Below are 16,727 nucleotides of genomic sequence, written 5' to 3' on the forward strand. Positions count from 1 at the left end.
TGCTACCGTGTTAAGGGCACCTATGACAATGAGCCACCCACCGAGACTCTACAACAATGCGGCAATGAATAACTATACCAAGAAGTCATCTTTAAAATAAAAAAAAAATGAAAAAAGAACGGTCATAGAGTCTTGCTCCTAAATCGTCATGTGCCCCTAACACTCCAGCATTGTTCAGGTAGATTGCGTCTTTATGTCATTGCACATCATGTATAGTTGTTGTTGTTTATGACGATCGACGTTGTTTTTATTCAAGCATATAACATACCGACTTGTTGTTTGATTGGTTTTATAATGATAATGATAACGATGATTGCCACACAGTCAGATAATAGCATTCGGAGCTTTAGAAGGGAGTGAATAATCGGCTGCAAAACTGTTATCTCGGGGACGGATAATTTTTTGTTACAGTCGAAAACAGCTATCCCTGGCGTGAGTCGAAACGATAAGTAGTTCGAGACGTCGGTGGTTCGAGATAAAAGACTGAAAAAATGAGATAGAGATAGCTGGAAATTGGAGATAACTGAATCCGAGAAAACGATGTTCTGCTGCATATTTACGATGTATTTGTATTTAAGAATAGTTTTACAAGTGTTTAAAAGTTTGGATTAGCCTAGCCAGCAGATCTTTCTCTTTAATTTAATGGTTTGCAACCCTCTCTAGAAGACTTCGCTCTCAACATGCTAATTAAACTGAAATTGAGCTGACAGCTCGTCTTAAATCGTATAGAAGTTAAATAACTTTAAAAAGCATTTTAAGACTTAACATTCTTCAAAGAAGCTTTACTACTTCCATTTCGATCAAATCAATGCCGTTTTATTGCGTCCCATGTTCTCTTTTACTGGCGTTATTAATGAAACTACGACACTTAATTTTTGCCAGTTAACACCTGCAATAAGTGATTAAAAAAAAAAACAAAACAAAACAAAAACAATATTCCGTTATTCTCATTAAAATGAGATGGGGCTTTTATAGCAGTTTTTTTTTTTTTCAAATTTACTGGAACCGAACCAAACAGGCCTAATCAAGGTTTTCGACGCCATCTTGCCGGGTAGGCAAAGCGGTAAGAAATTACAGTGCTTGTATGGGAATCGGATGGCAAATATTTAAATATTGAATTTTGCACGACTTATGAATCGCAACTTTGCTATACTAGGTAGCAGATTATATTCACCAAATTTGAAGGACTTAGCTGGGCTAGAAGACGCTCAGTTAACTTTTAATTTCCCAAACATTTGCTTACATTTTTTCCCCGCGAATCAGGTCTACCCAGCCAGATTTAGAGACACACGTATGGAAAATTAAAAAAAAAAACATTGAGCGTCTTTTATAGCGAAGCTACCTCCTTCAAAATTGGTGAGTACAATCTTCTACCTAGTATTCTAACGTTGCGATTCACAAATTAGTGTAAAATTCAAGTTTTGAAAAAGTCATTTGCCAGCGGATTCCCATGCGAACACTGTAATTTCTGACGGCTTTGTGCACCCGTCAAGATGGCGTCGAAAACCGCAGGATTAGGCCTATAGCTCAAATTACTGGAGTGTATTTATTAAAAACTAAATTGAATTTTTGTTTTCGTGTTTGTTCAGCTTCAATGATAATTGTATCTGTCGTGCAAATTGTTCTTCCTCCTATCAGCATTGTATCGGCAACTGAGGCTGCACATGAACAGAGCAAAAGCCAGTCTTTCTCGCCTTTTTTGCAGAATTGGTTATTGCCTGATCTGACACAAATTTGAACGATCTAGTCACGAGTGATGATATTCTGGCTACAGTAGTTAAATCGACGAATTGTCTATGATATTGGGTCTAGTAGAAAGTAATTAAAAGAAGCTGTAAAGGGCTTTTTTCGGAAATTAAGAGTCCCTGTCCATAAAAATGAAAAATAACTCGGCAAGGATCGAAAATTCGATTTCGCTCATATTTTTATGGCAGATAGGGTAGGGCATGACAAAAACTACTGGAAGTTTTTTTGGCAAAATATCCTTTTATTTCAAAGAAATATGCAAGTTACCAAATTCCGTTAAAATCGTCATTTGACGCACCATTTTATTAAACAAGTTTGAGAGCCTCGCATGCAAAACCACATCATTCTTCCGTCTTTAAAACACTCAAATATTTTTGTGCAATGTTTAAATGTGTACTGGGTTGATTTTAGGGAATGTTGCGTTGTCTTTTTGGGTGCACAATAATTAAATTTCGAAGACATGTATTTTCATTCACTTAAAAGTACTTCGTGAATATAATTAATTTTCACCATGTGCGAAACCTTCAAATGGACCAAGCTTCTGGTGGTTGAATTGCAGAAGGATGGTCTACAGATTCCTGTAAAAATTTCGTTGGGCAAATGATTGTGAGCGACGCGAGAGCTTTTCAAAGTACGTCAAAAATGCAAATATTTGACCATCCGTCGTCAAATTTCAATTTACGGTTTAGGCCCAGTTCAGACGCCGAACTTTTCATGAGCCGAACCAAATACATTGAATTAAGTACATGAAAAGTTCGGCGTCTGAATCAGTTAAGAACGGCTATTTGAATTTGGAACGGCCCAGCCGTTCTTCCCGCCTAGCTCAGCCGGGAATTTCGGCTTTGGAACGGCTTTGATTCAGACGTCGAACTTTTCATGAGCCGAACCTAATCTATAGATTATTATAACGTATTTTACAAGCAGTTTTTACTTTTCCTGAAAATCGCTGATATTTCGATGTGTTTTGGTTTAAACTAAATAAGGTTCGGCGAATTAAGTTCGACGTCTGAATCAACAGGTGTACTTTTGATAATTTGGGTCGGTCCAAATTCGAATTAAGTTCGGCTCATGAAAAGTTCGGCGTCTGAACTGGGTCTTAGACGTATATTTTAGCATGCGCCACATGACTTGACCTATGTTAAGCTGAAATAGACACAGAACTGATAATTTCGAAATGTTCTAACCTTATTTGCTGTAAAAGGCAGGTCCAAAGCCGATTTGACGTGTTTCTAGTCCATCTCTCACCATTCGTCGCACATAAAGCATATGTTCGCTTTTGTTTACACAAGGTTAACGTCCGATGTACATCGCCTACTGTCAACCTAATATTGGTCGAATACTATGAATCCGTGACCATCTTTCTGCGCATATGAACATCACTGCATCAAAGTCTAAAACGGCTGAGACATTTGTAGATAGTTGCTCGCTTTGCGCTGCGCCAAAATATTGCGTTTGATCGATTGCTGACCATTGCTGATAAGCATGTCGGCGCAGCACGATCTTACAGCCGTTATTGTTCGTCACGCAGTGCTGTCACGGCATATGCTGCACATTTTGATCTATTTTGTGTAGAGTACTCTCAGCATAAGTGAAACAATTTAATCATTGTTCTTCTGTTTTTTCATATATATAATAATATATGTGTATATTTATATAATCATATTCTATAGTGTACGTGGCCTCGGTCCATATCACGTTTGTTGTACGTTCTGATGTTTCAGACAACAGCTGATAAAGCTAGTACCTGTACTCACTAGAATTTTAAGAAAATCGCCATAAAAAAGTTATAGCTTAATGAAGCAAGAACTAGCTGAAATAAAAATAGGAAATCACAACGAGTCTAATTCGTGAGAAAAACAGACTAAATTTAATTAGTAATTACGTGAGTAAATAGCCCTGGCCATGCCATTTTGTTTGGCGTATCAGTTGTTTGCTTAGTGGCGAGGCATTGGTATGTAACAGAAAATAGAGGACTGTTGTCAATACAGTCCAAAATTATCGTCAGTAAAATATTGTAAATAAAACACCTATTGACCGGTTACCTCCGCGGCCATCATTTGGTCATTCCGATAAGGGTTTCATTATTGTCTTTACCCCTATTAAGCGGCCACCCAAAATTTAAGAACTTTGTTTTGGAAAGGGCGATGGCAGATAAGAGTCTGAAATTGAAGGTGCATGAGGAGTGATAATTCAAACACACGTCTATCATGATTGTATTGAATTGACTCCATGTTCAACAAGAAATTTATAGCCCGATAGTGAAAAATTAAATATTCAAGGTACACCAACCTCTTTTTAAGCGGCTAGCCCCATTAAGCGGTCGCCACCCATTTCCCCGGGGGTAGCCCACTGTATTACATGTAAACCAAAAATAATTGCATAGCGCGAAAAGACCTAGGTATGAGTTGAGCGTTACAGTATTACGCAGGGGCATGTAGGTAGCGGTGGTCGAGTAAAAGATAACAACAGGGGCAATGGTAAATTATTCATTCTTTTCATTTCTTAATTTAATCTCTTCCTACTCAACACGATTGCGTGCTCCCAGTGATTCCAAGCCTTACGGAGCCTTACGTATCAGGATAGAAATTGTCCCACCCCTACCCCCTAAAATGGGATGACAGAATTGCGTGACGAACAAGGAACCGCTGCAAGCAAGGATTCAAGCCATCAAACCATGATGATCAAACGTAATATTTTGGTGTAGTGCAAAGCAAGCAACTATCTACAAATGACTTAGCCGTTTTTGACTTAGATGCAGTGGTGATCATATGTGTCGAACGAGGGTCACAGATTCATGGTATTCGACCGTTAAATAAGTTGACAGTTGGCGATGTACATCGGACGTTATGTAAACAAAAGCAAACTTCTGCTTTATGTGCGACGAATGGTGATAGAAACACGTCAAATCGGCTTTGGACTTGCCTTTTACAGCAAATGAGGTTAGAACATTTCGAAATTATCAGCTCTGTGTCTATTTCAACTTAACATAGGTCAAGTCATGTGGCGCATGCTAAAATATACGTCTAACCCGTAAATTGAAATTTGACGACGGATGGTCAAATATTTGCATTTTTGACGTACTTTGAAAAGCTCTCGCGTCGCTCACAATCATTTGCCCAACGAAATTTTTACAGGAATCTGAAGACCATCCTTCTGCAATTCAACCACCAGAAGCTTGGTCCATTTGAAGGTTTCGCACATGGTGAAAATTAATTATATTCACGAAGTACTTTTAAGTGAATGAAAATACATGTCTTCGAAATTTAATTATTGTGCACCCAAAAAGACAACGCAACATTCCCTAAAATCACCCCAGTACACATTTAAACATTGCACAAAAATATTTGAGTGTTTTAAAGACGGAAGAATGATGCGGTTTTGCATCCGAGGCTCTCAAACTTGTTTAATGCAATGGTGCGTCAAATGACGATTTTAACGGAATTTGGTAACTTGCATATTTCTTTGAAATAAAAGGATATTTTGCCAAAAAAACTATCCAGTAGTTTTTGTCATGCCCTAGCCTATCTGCCATAAGAATATGAGCGAAATCGAATTTTCGACCCTTGCCGCGAAATTAAGAATTTGTCTGATTTTTACGGGCAGGCACTCTTAAGTACTTCCTTTATAGCTAGGCCTGATTATGTCGACGATGATACCTGGAATAGTTTAAAAGATGCAAAGGAATTGTAAGATAAGCGAACAAAATGGAACTGGCGTAACCTTAAAATTAAACGAACGTAACGAATTATCCAAGACAATTTTCAAGAGACCAACAAAGAAGAACATCGAGACCTGTTAGATAACTTTCAAGAAAAGCCTTGTGAAACAACAAAATCACAAAGTTACAAATTATAAAAAAAGCTACAAGCTCTGCACAAGGGAAAAGTGAAGGGTTTTACAGAAGAGCATAACAATATCAAGGAGAACGGAGACTATTTACGTCAGTGACTCGATCTCAGCAGATCCCTTTGAAATAAACGAAAGAGTGTATAAGCTATTACAAAACGTTAAGAGCTGTCATGGGGGAAGCTTCGTTGAATGACACGTCTTGGTTATTACAATGTAGTCCACAACTAATAATGCAATATAAGATGTTTTCCTTTGTTTACCTGGAAACATCATTCCTCTTCATTATAGACCGGTTATAAGCATCACCTCATTCAATTCCAGTTTCTCGGAGGTTTACCAGGGGAATCCTCTGATGTATCCTCAGCAATAGATAAGCACCCTTCACATTGGGAAAAGTGTCGATTTCGGAGGTCACGTGTTTGGCTGTTGATAAGTGGGATTGCAGGTTTCGACTGACCAATGACGTAGCTACAAGTGTTGGTATTTCACCCAAAACCAGGCCTTTCTCGGCATTTCGGTTTGCAAGTTTTCCTAGTGGGGTATTCTCTTTTTTCGAGACGTTTTCACTGACATTGGAATCTAAATACGTTGTCTACTGTGCAACACTACAACGACACATTACTTCTAGACTTCTTGGTCTAATGTATCATGTGAATTATTTTAAAAATTGTCAACGTGACTCCAAGGGAGAGTCGGCAAACTATCAGAACAACAGCTGTGCTACAATACTAATGTGCAACAACAACATAACTGCGCTAGGCATAGGGGTGTCCCTCAAAGCAAAGACGAGAAGCTTTGGACGAACAGAGACCAGCTGTTTTGAATGTCGTTCACTGCTTTGATTAGAACCCGCGGTGTCTCAGTCTGCTCCTTCCGTCACGGGTGAAAACCCAAGCAACGCCCAATTCTTATGTTCTTCCATGGGATAGTGGCCGGGTTGTTCATACATGTAGGACATATCGTTTAATTTGCACCATGTGCCACATATTTTCGATATGGCTCGGTCCTAGTTGACATTCCCTCTTAAGGGCCGTCATGGGGAAAGCTTCATTGAATAAAACGTCTTGGTTATTATAATAAAGTTCACAACTAATAATACAATGTAAGATGTTTTCCTTTGTTTAACTAGAGACATCATTCCTCTTAATTGTAGACCGGTTATAAGCATCACCTCATTTACTTCCAGTTTCTCGGAGGTTTACCAGGGTAACGCCCAATTCCTATGTTCTTCCATGGGATAGTGGCCGGGTTGTTCACAGGACATATTGCTTAATTTGCACCACCCTTTTCAGTGTAAAGCTTACATGTGAGTATTTTGAGTATGAGACTTTTCTTCGATCAATTAAACTTCAAATGCAGTGGATTGCTACGGTATTAGAGCGACTAACGTACCAAAAGTTGCAACAGATGGTACATATTGTCATCGGAAGCCGTCTTACCATATCTATAGAAGTATTTTAAAACTATAATTTCAATAAAATAACACTTTTTGTAGTTTGAGGAATGATTATGACTGTTTTATTGCACGTCCCTGGTTTCTAACTAATTATTTACAACATCTGGTTTTATTTAGTCAAATCCGCCAAATAATGGAGAATGACGTGGCAATGGAGATAAATACATTCGTTCATAATTTAACAGTTAAAGAAAAACATTTCCTAACTCAGGTTATCTTTTAGCAGCTAAAATCCACAATACAGCTGAAACTGATGGATTCTAATGTATTTATAACAAGAGTTCTATTTATAATTGATGTACCTGGTAACATAGCTATATGTAAGTGAAATAATTTAATCACAGGTATTTACAGGATTCCTCGCTACTCATTCATTGTCGTTTTAATTACACAGAGTTCTCTTGCTCTATACGAGTGTCAGTTTCTGGAATTGCCCTTTCAGGAGACACTTGCGAAGATTCAGTCTTGCAGATATTATATATAGAGAGAAACGCTCTCCTGTATTCTTTGTTGCTGAGAAAGTAAATCCACGGATTAACTATAGAGTTAGACATAGCCAACATCAAGGGAATCTTTTTTCCATATCGACCAAGACTTACGTTAAAAGAACGAAAAACATAAAATAGGTGAGCGGTGAGCCAGCAAACTGTAAGGACAGTGGCTGTGATGGCACACATGCGCAGCAGCAACCTTTCTCGTACTTGCGCCCGCTCTGTTCTACCAATTAAGGACGGAGATGATTTAATTCGATACCAAATATGGATAAAAGAAGCCCAGGTTATCAACGACGGAAGAAAAAAAGTCCCAATGACGTAACATAGCGCAAACACTTGTTGCCCTGGCTTCGAAACACTTACGCACCTGTTATCTTTAAATTTAACTTGGAAGAATCTATAAATTTGTAGAACAGAACTTAAAACGAAAATACAGACCACATATATTAACAACATTTTTTTGGCAAAGAACACTTTGTACCTAAATGGTCGTATAACAGAAAACCATCTTTCTAAGGCTAACAGAGTGACAGTCAAGATGGACGCTTTGCTCAGAAAAAATACAAAGAAACCGTTTGCAAACATGTAGCAGAAAATATATCCAGTCCAGCTGACAAGAAATGGATCTTTGGTGATTTGAAACCTCGGTGTCACGAAAATAGCGACTCCTGAAATGGAAAGAAACGATCACTATTTATTTAGATACATAAAAATATTTAAACAACAAAATTATGTTTAAACATGGTAACATAGTACATCGGTCTGACCCGCAAATAGCTAAGCTAGTCTAGGCGAGTTAGTCCTAAATACCTGGATAAAAAAGTTTATATTAATAAAACGAATCTGCGAACAGTCAAAAAGTGAAGGACAGAAGAATTACAAAAGTGTTCATCAGAGAGATTGGTATTTACAACCAGTTATTCTAATTGTTCCGACATGGTCTTGGCCCCTGAGCAGACAGCGCAGGAGTCGCCCCCATATTTAATCAAAGCGTTTCATGTTATATGTTGGTATCTAAGGTGTATATATTCATATGGCATGGTATATATTAATATAGATTATTAATCCGGGTTTAATTTCGAGTTTAACAATTATTAGCTCTAAAATGCATTATTGCAAGCAGCAAATTACAAATTATACATATTATATATTGAATGTGACTTTTGAAAAACTCCGGATGTAGCAATATAGGCGGAAAATTCGTATACTATAGCAATTAATATTTTGTTCTTTCCATGGAGTAATCCTCTTTGAAATATCAAAAGATATCAATGAATCCAACTCACAATAAAAAGAAGCATAATCAGTGAGAGTAAAACTGTTTATTACACATGAATAAGTGTTATATTTGGATTTAAGTGAAGAAAATTTTTGTGTGCTGGCAAAATATGGTTAAATTTTCATAAAAGACTAAAAATTTAAAAATTTGCTTATAGCAATTCTCAATATCACGGCTCCCTTCTCTGGCTTCGTTATTTTTATTCTTTACGCATTACTTCAAGTCGTTGTTTTACAATGGTTTAATTTAACTACCATCTTTTTGCTTATTATTCAACACGAAGTTCTTTGCTGCTTTGGCCGTTGCCCAATGACACGAGTCTAATCTAAATATTGTAACCTGAGTTTACATCAAAAGAATAGAAATGTTGCTACTACCTAGACTTCTCCGCATTGGAATTCCGAGAGTCTAGCCTCTTCTGGGCATTCGGTTAGTTTGGGCGCAGCACAAAAACTCTTTTTCCTTTATTTCGCTTGCAGCCCTTTCTTCGCGCTGGGCCCCATCTAACTGAACGCCTACAAGAGGCTACCGAGAGTCTCACTTATAATTTTTTGTGCGTTTGTCGCTCGGTCCCGACTTCTTCGTGGATAATCATATGCGAAGTAGATTTTATTCCTACTATTCCTGAAACAGTAAGCTTCTGGCTGTAAACATTTAACTTTATTTCTTTTATGTCTTTATAAATTCGTTCGATTACAAGAAACAATGTTACCTGTCATCATATCTATTGTAGCTAAACTCAGCAATAAAATGTTGTGAGGTTTCTTCAACAAAACAGGCTTCTTGTACATCAGGAAGCAAAACAGGGCGTTGCTGACAATCGATGCAGCTGCAATCATACCAAACGTGGCTGCAAAAGCTTGAGTTACTCTCATGGTAGTTGCAGGAAGACGTAAAGGGTTATTACGTTCTCCAGGAAGGTCTTATAAAAAATTAAAGCGTGTTGAGATATCATGTTTAATATGATAACGTATAGTTTATGCAAGAACATCCGTAAAGTGCAATAGTTTATAACGCTCTTTTAAATAACTTCAGTTTTTTAATATTATACATATATATCAGCTTTCTGAGAATGTACCTTTACATCAGTCTTATCCTTCGCGTTTTCTATCCTTCGCTGTTTTCTGGCGTAGTTAATTATAATGTCCGCCTGCAACATGCCACCTTGAATCAACTTCCATGAAAGAGTTTATCCGCGATGTTTCAATTCAATTTAGTTTGACCGGAAATTTTTTCGGTTGTTAATGTTATTTATTACCAGAAATTGGACAAAGATATTTATCTCTAATAATCTTTGTTTGTTTGTTTGTTTTTGTTTTTTTTGTTTTGTTTTGTTTTTGTTTAAACACCTCGGTACTGTTAACTAATAAAGTAAATGGGAGATGTAAATCATGCAGGATTGATTACAAATCTACCAAGAACGTAACATGTGGACTTTTTACAATAACTATTGCAATAAAAAGGTTCCTTTGGCATTTAATTTCCGTTTGTCTTCGCCAATAAGTTGATGTAAACAGTGTAAAACATATTTTCATTTCCTTTGGTTATAATAGTTGTCGATAGTAGACAGCCTATAAATATCTCACCGTTAAAGTAATTTATCTGATTTTAGAATTTGACGGATGTTTTAATTAAAAAAAAGAAACATAAAGAGACATTTATAAGAATAAGCGACTCTTTGTTTGTCAAGTTTTCAAGTTTACGAGGACCAATATGACGCTCCCAGAAAAACTGAAAAGTTAGGTTTCATTTTCCTTATTTTATTTTTTATCACCAAACAAAACTGGGCGTCGCTGACATTACAAGAGTGAATTGAAAAACCCCTGATATTGTACATTATCGACAAATAAAAACATGCCTGGAGATGATACAGGGCGTATGTTGTCGTTCCAAACTCATTTTCCTTGTCTCCAATTCTTATTCCAAAGGAGAGTTGCCAGGGTGTTCAAAGAATATACTTCTGTTTATAATTGATGCACCTGATAACATAGCTATATACATATATCAGTTTATTTTTGGTTGTTCCACGAACAACAACCCTGGGCAAAACGACAGGATAATTATCTATACTAGGTTAGTAAAATAATTTACAGGTCTTTACAGGATTCCCATTCATTTGAGGTTTTAATTACACAGAGTTCTCTTGCTCTATCTGAGTCTCAGTTTCTGGAATTGACCTTTCAGGAGAGACTTGCGAAGATTTCTTGCAGATCCAATGTATAGAGAGAAACGCTTTCCTATATTCTTTGTTGCTGAGAAAGTAAATCCACGGATTAACTATAGAGTTTGACATAGACAATATCAAGTAAATATTTGCTCCATTTCGACCACGAATAACGTGAAAGGAACTTAAAACATAAAAGAGCTGAGTGGGGAGCCAGCAAACTGTAAGGACAGTGGCTGTTATTGCACACATGCGCAACAGCAACCTTTCTTTTACTTGCGCCTGCTCTGTCCTGCCAATTAATGACGGAGATGATTTGATTCGATACCAAATATGGATAAACGAAGCCCAGGTAATCAATGACGGAAGTAGAAAAGTCCCAATGACGTAACATAGCACAAAAACTTCTCGCCCGGGCTTCAAAACACGTACGCACCCGTTATCTTTAAATTTAACTCGGAAGAATCTATAAGTTTGCGGAACAGAACTTAAAACGAAAATAAAGACCACATATATTAACAACATTTTTTTGGAAAAAAACACTTTGTACCTAAATGGTCGTATAACAGAAAACCATCGTTCCAAGGCTAACAATGTGACAGTCAAGATGGACGCTTTGCTAAGAAAAAATACAAAGAAACTATTTGCAAACAGGTAGCAGAAAATATATCCAGTCCAGCTGCCGAGAAATGGATCTTTGGTGATTTGAAACAGCGGTGTCACGAAAATAGCGACCCCTGCAAAGGCAAAGAGACGATCTATTAGATCTCTGAGATATTTTTTCTTAACGAGTAAAAATTAACCAAGATAAGACATATTCAAAATTTTAAAATCGTTCTCTGGTTAAAAAAGTTTAAAATTACGAGCTTTCAATTGCCAGTCTGTAATCGTTGATGTATAGTGATTGCTAGATTGCAGACTGTCCATCGAACGCTCGTAATTTTAAACTATTTAACCAGAAAACGGTTTTTGAATTTTTGAGCAATATTATCTTTCAGTATGGTTATATAATACATCGGGATGACCCGCAAAAAGCTAAGCTAGTCTAAACGATTTAGTCCTGAATAAAATTCCTGGACAAATAGTTTATATCAATAAAAAGAACTTGCTAACAGTCAAAAAAGGAAGGAAAGCTACTTTGCGACTTAAACGCCCGAGTGGGTTCTGATCACGACTCCTGGCCCAGCTGCAACGGCGGACACTTCGGCATTGGTAAGTTGAACGAGAACGGACAAAGGCTCTTAGAGTTATGCTCCTATCTACCGTGCCAGCTCTACATAACCAACAGGTTCTTCTCCACCAATCCCCTCCACCGATCTTCTTGTCGGCAACCTAGATCCCACCAGTGGCACCAGCTGGACCTCACCATCACCCGAAGGCCCTCGTCACACTGCTTACTTGTCACGCGCAGCTTCCACAGTCCCTCCCTCGACACCGACCACTCCCTCAAAGACTGCTCTACCGGCAACGCTGAGGAGAGGAGTAATTACGTCCGTGACGCCATCTACAACTCTACCATGGACAGCTTGGCCTTCGGCAAAAGAGAAAGGCGGAATTCGGATTGGTTTGAAGCCAGTATTGCCGACCTGGAACCAGCAATTGAGGTCAAAATAATAATACTCATCAACTACAGTCGGGAGCCTTATGCGAAGACACTCGCTGCACTCAGGAAAGCCAGAAATGATGTTCAACGAATCTCTTGACGCTGAGCCAACGACTACTGGCTGAACTTCTATCAGAGCATCCCGCCTGAAGATGGCATCCCGCCTGAAGTCCTCAAGGCTGGAAGAGGACAGTTCTCTCCACCACCTGCACCAACTGCTACCGCAGTGCTGGGAAAAAGGGACTGTGCCCCTGACTCCCCCAAGCTCCTAAGGATGATCACGTCCCTTCATGTAGACATTTCTGAAACCGTTAAGCTTCTGGTCCTAAACATATAACTTTTTTTCATTTAAGTCTTTATACATTAGTTCGATTTCAAGAAACAATGTTACCTGTCATCATATCTATCGTAGCTAAACTCAGCAATAGGATGTTGTGAGGTTTTTTCAACAAAACAGGCTTCTTGTACATCAGAAAACAAAACAGAGCGTTGCTGGCAATCGATGCAGCTGCAATCACACCAAACGTGGCTGCACTCATGGTAGTTACATGAAGACGTAAAAGGCTCCGGGAGGGCCTTCTAAAAAATAAAAACCTGTCGAGACATCATGTAAACACATTAACGCACAGTTTATGCAACAACATCGTTGAGTATAATACTTTATAACGCGCCTTTATTTAACTCCATTTTTAGAATAAAATATATTTTTAGCTTTCTAAAAACGTACCTTTAAATCAGTCTTCTCATTTGCGTTCCTGGTCTCTAGCCTAGCACAGTATGATATTCACTTCCAACTTGTCGCTTTGAATCAACGTCCATTAAAGAGTTCATCCGCGGTTTCTTTTATATCGACAACTGTTTAGTTTGACCGGAAATTGTTTCGGTTATTAATTAATGTAACGTTTTCTTTATTACCAAGAATTCAACAAATATATTATCTCCAATTGTTAACTGATGAATAAGTAAATGGCAGATCTAACTCGTGCAGTCTTGATTTCGAATCTACCAAGAACATAACATGTGGACGTCCTACAATAAATGTTGCAAAACAAACATTTTCTTTCGCATTTAATTTCCGTTTGTCTTCATCAATAAGTTGATGTAAACAGCGTGAAACATATTTTAATTTCCTTTGGATAGGATATTGGTTTCGACATCAGACATCCTATAAAAATTGACAATTGGAGCGACTTATTATATTTTTAGAATGTGACGGACATGTTCAAAGACTTAAAGAGACATTTATGAAAACAAGCAGCAGTTTTTTCCCTCAACTTTCAAGTTTTCGAGAATTAATATGACGCTGTCACAAAAACTGAAAAGGTAGGTTTCATTTTGTTCATTTTATTGTTTAAATATCATTAAGCTAAACAGGCTGACAAAGGATGCAGTTGCAATAATGCCAAATATGGCTACACGAGCGTGAGAAACACTTATGGTCTGTACAGGGCGAATTGAACAGCTCCTGATATTACATCATCAACAAACTTATGGTGATGGTACAGGGTGTATGTTGTCGTGTTGTCGTGCTGTACAAATTCACTTTATTTTTGTTTTGCAACAAAGGCTGAGTCAAATAACGACAGTCGCCGGACATTTTTGATATTTTTCTGATAAATGTTGTTTACGGCAATTTTTTCCAACCCAGCTGCCAAACTAAAAACCACACGAAAATAGCTGAAGATGATGCAGTGTCCAAAAATATACAAAGAAATTGATCTACCACACCGTTGCAGCTTTTTTTCCTCATATTGTAAAAGTATTAGTTTTTGAAAAAATATAGATATATTGTACTGCGAGCCCCGGCCAGCTAGCATTTCCTTAGTTTCCGGTGCCATGTTCGCATCAGCATTCTAATAAGTATTTTTATTTGATTACTCTTAAGAGAACTGTATGAACTGTGTGAAATGTCGTATATATGCACATTTTGATTATTTTGAGTTTGAGAATCTGATGGATATATTGGGAGATATATGAAAATACTAACCCTAACCCTAAGATATCGTATTAAAAAATGAGTGAGTTTGCACATGATCATGTTTTACGAGGAAACTTGCTACCTTTGTATTCTTTCGTTCTATTTCATCTCTTGTAGAAGTAAAGTAGGAAAGTGATGTTATACAAGATAGGGAAGAAAACGTTAAGGCATTGACAGACGAGTGAAACACTTAGCGTTTTCATGAAGTAGTCAAAACTGTTAGAAAAGGTCGCGACCCACCTTTGGGGGGTGGGTGTCTAAGGAAAACACCATGGTTCTCCCATGCTAGGTGGTGGGCGCTGGGTAATTTATCACTGGTCTGATGGTCTGATCATCTGATCGTAGCGGGGGGAAGCTAGGCTGAGTCAGAACCATCACGGGTCTTTCATAGTAGTGGGTGTGCGCTGGGTAAGATGCCATGGGTCTGATTGTAGTGGGGGAGGGGGAGGGAGGGCTGATTCACTGCCATCATGGGTTTCTGATAGTAGTGTGGGGAGGGGACCTGGGTAAGACATTATGGAATTCTGGGTTTTTGATAATGGTAGTGGGGGAACTGAGTAAGACTATGCTTTATGGCTATGATGCTAGTGTCAAAGACACGATGTACACACACTAAGCAAAGATATCACCAGTAAAAGACATTAAGAAGCCAATCCTTAGGCTGCGTGCTCTTTACTGGTCAGGGGATGGTACAGATGTGTCTGTGCTGGGGTTTAACACCACAACGGATTCGGCGACCAATAGTATTGGAGTTGGTAATACCATCTTCAAGTTCATAAATAGTGAGATAGCGGAAAGCTAGTCGGAGCGAGTACAGAGAAGTTACGTTGTAAACAGGAGCCATAGTCAAAGAAAAATTCTACACAAAACTTTCATCTCGTTGTCAGAAAACGGTCATTGGTCAGGTTTCGTCTTCGACTAGGAGAGTGACGGTTGGTGTTCCCCAAGGGTCAATCCTCGGCCCTTTATTGTTTACCATCTACATCAATGATCTGCCCAACGTCCTTAAGAACAGCAGCGTTACCTTGTTCGCTGATGATACTGCCCTATACTGCTCTTCAGAATCAGCTTATAGATTACAGACCATACTGAATCATGATTTGGACAGACTAGCACAATGGCTTTTCGAGCATAAACTGACTGTAGATGTCTCGAAATCTAAATTTATGCTTATCGGTGGCAATAAGAAGCTGAATTCATTTAATGATGTCACTTTGTCAATCATGGATAGGAAGCTGGATAGAGTGAGTTCTTATCAGTATCTGGGCGTCATCATAAATGAGAATCTGACTTGGTCAGACCATGTAGAACACCTCTGTACCAAAGTGTCTCAAAGATTGGGTTTATTATGAAGAATTAAGTGTTTTATTCCGAGGAACATCAGGGAACTTTTTGTTGAGGCGACCATAATACCGTTATTAGACTATGCGGATGTTACATGGGGAGACAAAAGCAATGTAATCCTGATGAATAAAACCCAAGTACTGCAAAAAACAGCTGCGAGGATTGTTCTTGACAAGCCAATGCATTCATCTGCTACAGAGGCACTCGTACAGCTCGGCTGGGAGAACATGAAGAGAAGAAGTTTTCATCGCATGATTTTAATTTTTAAGGCCTTAAATGGTTTAATTGACTGGGATTTTAATTTTTGTAGTTTTAAAGATATTCATGGGTATAATACGAGAAGTAAAGACAACATTTGTAAGCCTCCATCCCGTCGCTCCTGGGGACAAAAGCGTTTTATTTACAATGCCGTTAATGAATGGAATACTTTACCCGATGAAGTTAGGAACAGTATCAGTATTTTTAATTTTAAAAGTCGAATTAGGGGTATTTCTTAATTTTTAATTATCATTTTTTTTTTTTTTTTTTTTTACTGTTTTCTATATTTCTATTAGCACAATGGTTAAATGCTATTATTATTTTTAATCTACTATTTCTTTAGCTTTTGCCGCAATTTTATTTTTGCAGGGCCCCACTGAAAACCACATGTATGTGAAGTGGGCTCCCTGTTGAAAGATTTTCATTATTATTATTATTATTATTATTATTATTATTATTATTATTATTATTATGTACAATTGTTCACAAACAAAAAACCCAAAATGAGATACTTGGGGCAACTTTTGAATTCTAACGTCATGTGCGCTTAATCGAT

At 37.8% G+C, this 16,727-nt stretch overlaps 2 protein-coding genes across 2 annotated transcripts; both read right to left on the minus strand.

The window, feature by feature from the left end:
* Positions 1 to 7,114: 7,114 nt before the first annotated feature.
* Positions 7,115 to 9,699, minus strand: LOC145480393 (adenosine receptor A2b-like). Its single transcript, XM_081458677.1, has 2 exons — positions 9,537 to 9,699; positions 7,115 to 8,213 (listed from the first exon to the last, which is right to left on the minus strand). The coding sequence occupies exons 1-2, from the start codon at positions 9,697 to 9,699 to the stop codon at positions 7,438 to 7,440; spliced, it is 939 nt and encodes a 312-aa protein (XP_081314803.1). The 3' UTR covers positions 7,115 to 7,437.
* A 1,168-nt stretch (positions 9,700 to 10,867) lies between these two features.
* LOC145483044 (adenosine receptor A2b-like) lies at positions 10,868 to 13,422 on the minus strand. Its single transcript, XM_081461664.1, has 3 exons — positions 13,319 to 13,422; positions 12,983 to 13,185; positions 10,868 to 11,725 (listed from the first exon to the last, which is right to left on the minus strand). Exons 2-3 carry the CDS (start codon positions 13,128 to 13,130, stop codon positions 10,953 to 10,955), a joined length of 921 nt encoding a protein of 306 aa, XP_081317790.1. The 5' UTR covers positions 13,131 to 13,185; positions 13,319 to 13,422; the 3' UTR covers positions 10,868 to 10,952.
* Positions 13,423 to 16,727: the final 3,305 nt, after the last annotated feature.

Source organism: Orbicella franksi, chromosome 3, assembly GCF_964199315.1.
Source record: "Orbicella franksi chromosome 3, jaOrbFran1.1, whole genome shotgun sequence".
Classification (NCBI taxonomy): domain Eukaryota; kingdom Metazoa; phylum Cnidaria; class Anthozoa; order Scleractinia; family Merulinidae; genus Orbicella; species Orbicella franksi.

Excerpts from the sequence above, each read along its gene's own strand:
- LOC145480393 (XM_081458677.1), bottom strand. The coding sequence starts at position 9,699 with ATGAGAGTAACTCAAGCTTTTGCAGCCACGTTTGGTATGATTGCAGCT. Across the intron at positions 8,214-9,536 it reads TACAATAGATATGATGACAG|GAGTCGCTATTTTCGTGACA; the intron begins GTAACATTGTTT and ends TTTCCATTTCAG.
- LOC145483044 (XM_081461664.1), bottom strand. The coding sequence starts at position 13,130 with ATGAGTGCAGCCACGTTTGGTGTGATTGCAGCTGCATCGATTGCCAGC. Across the intron at positions 11,726-12,982 it reads TACGATAGATATGATGACAG|GGGTCGCTATTTTCGTGACA; the intron begins GTAACATTGTTT and ends TTGCCTTTGCAG.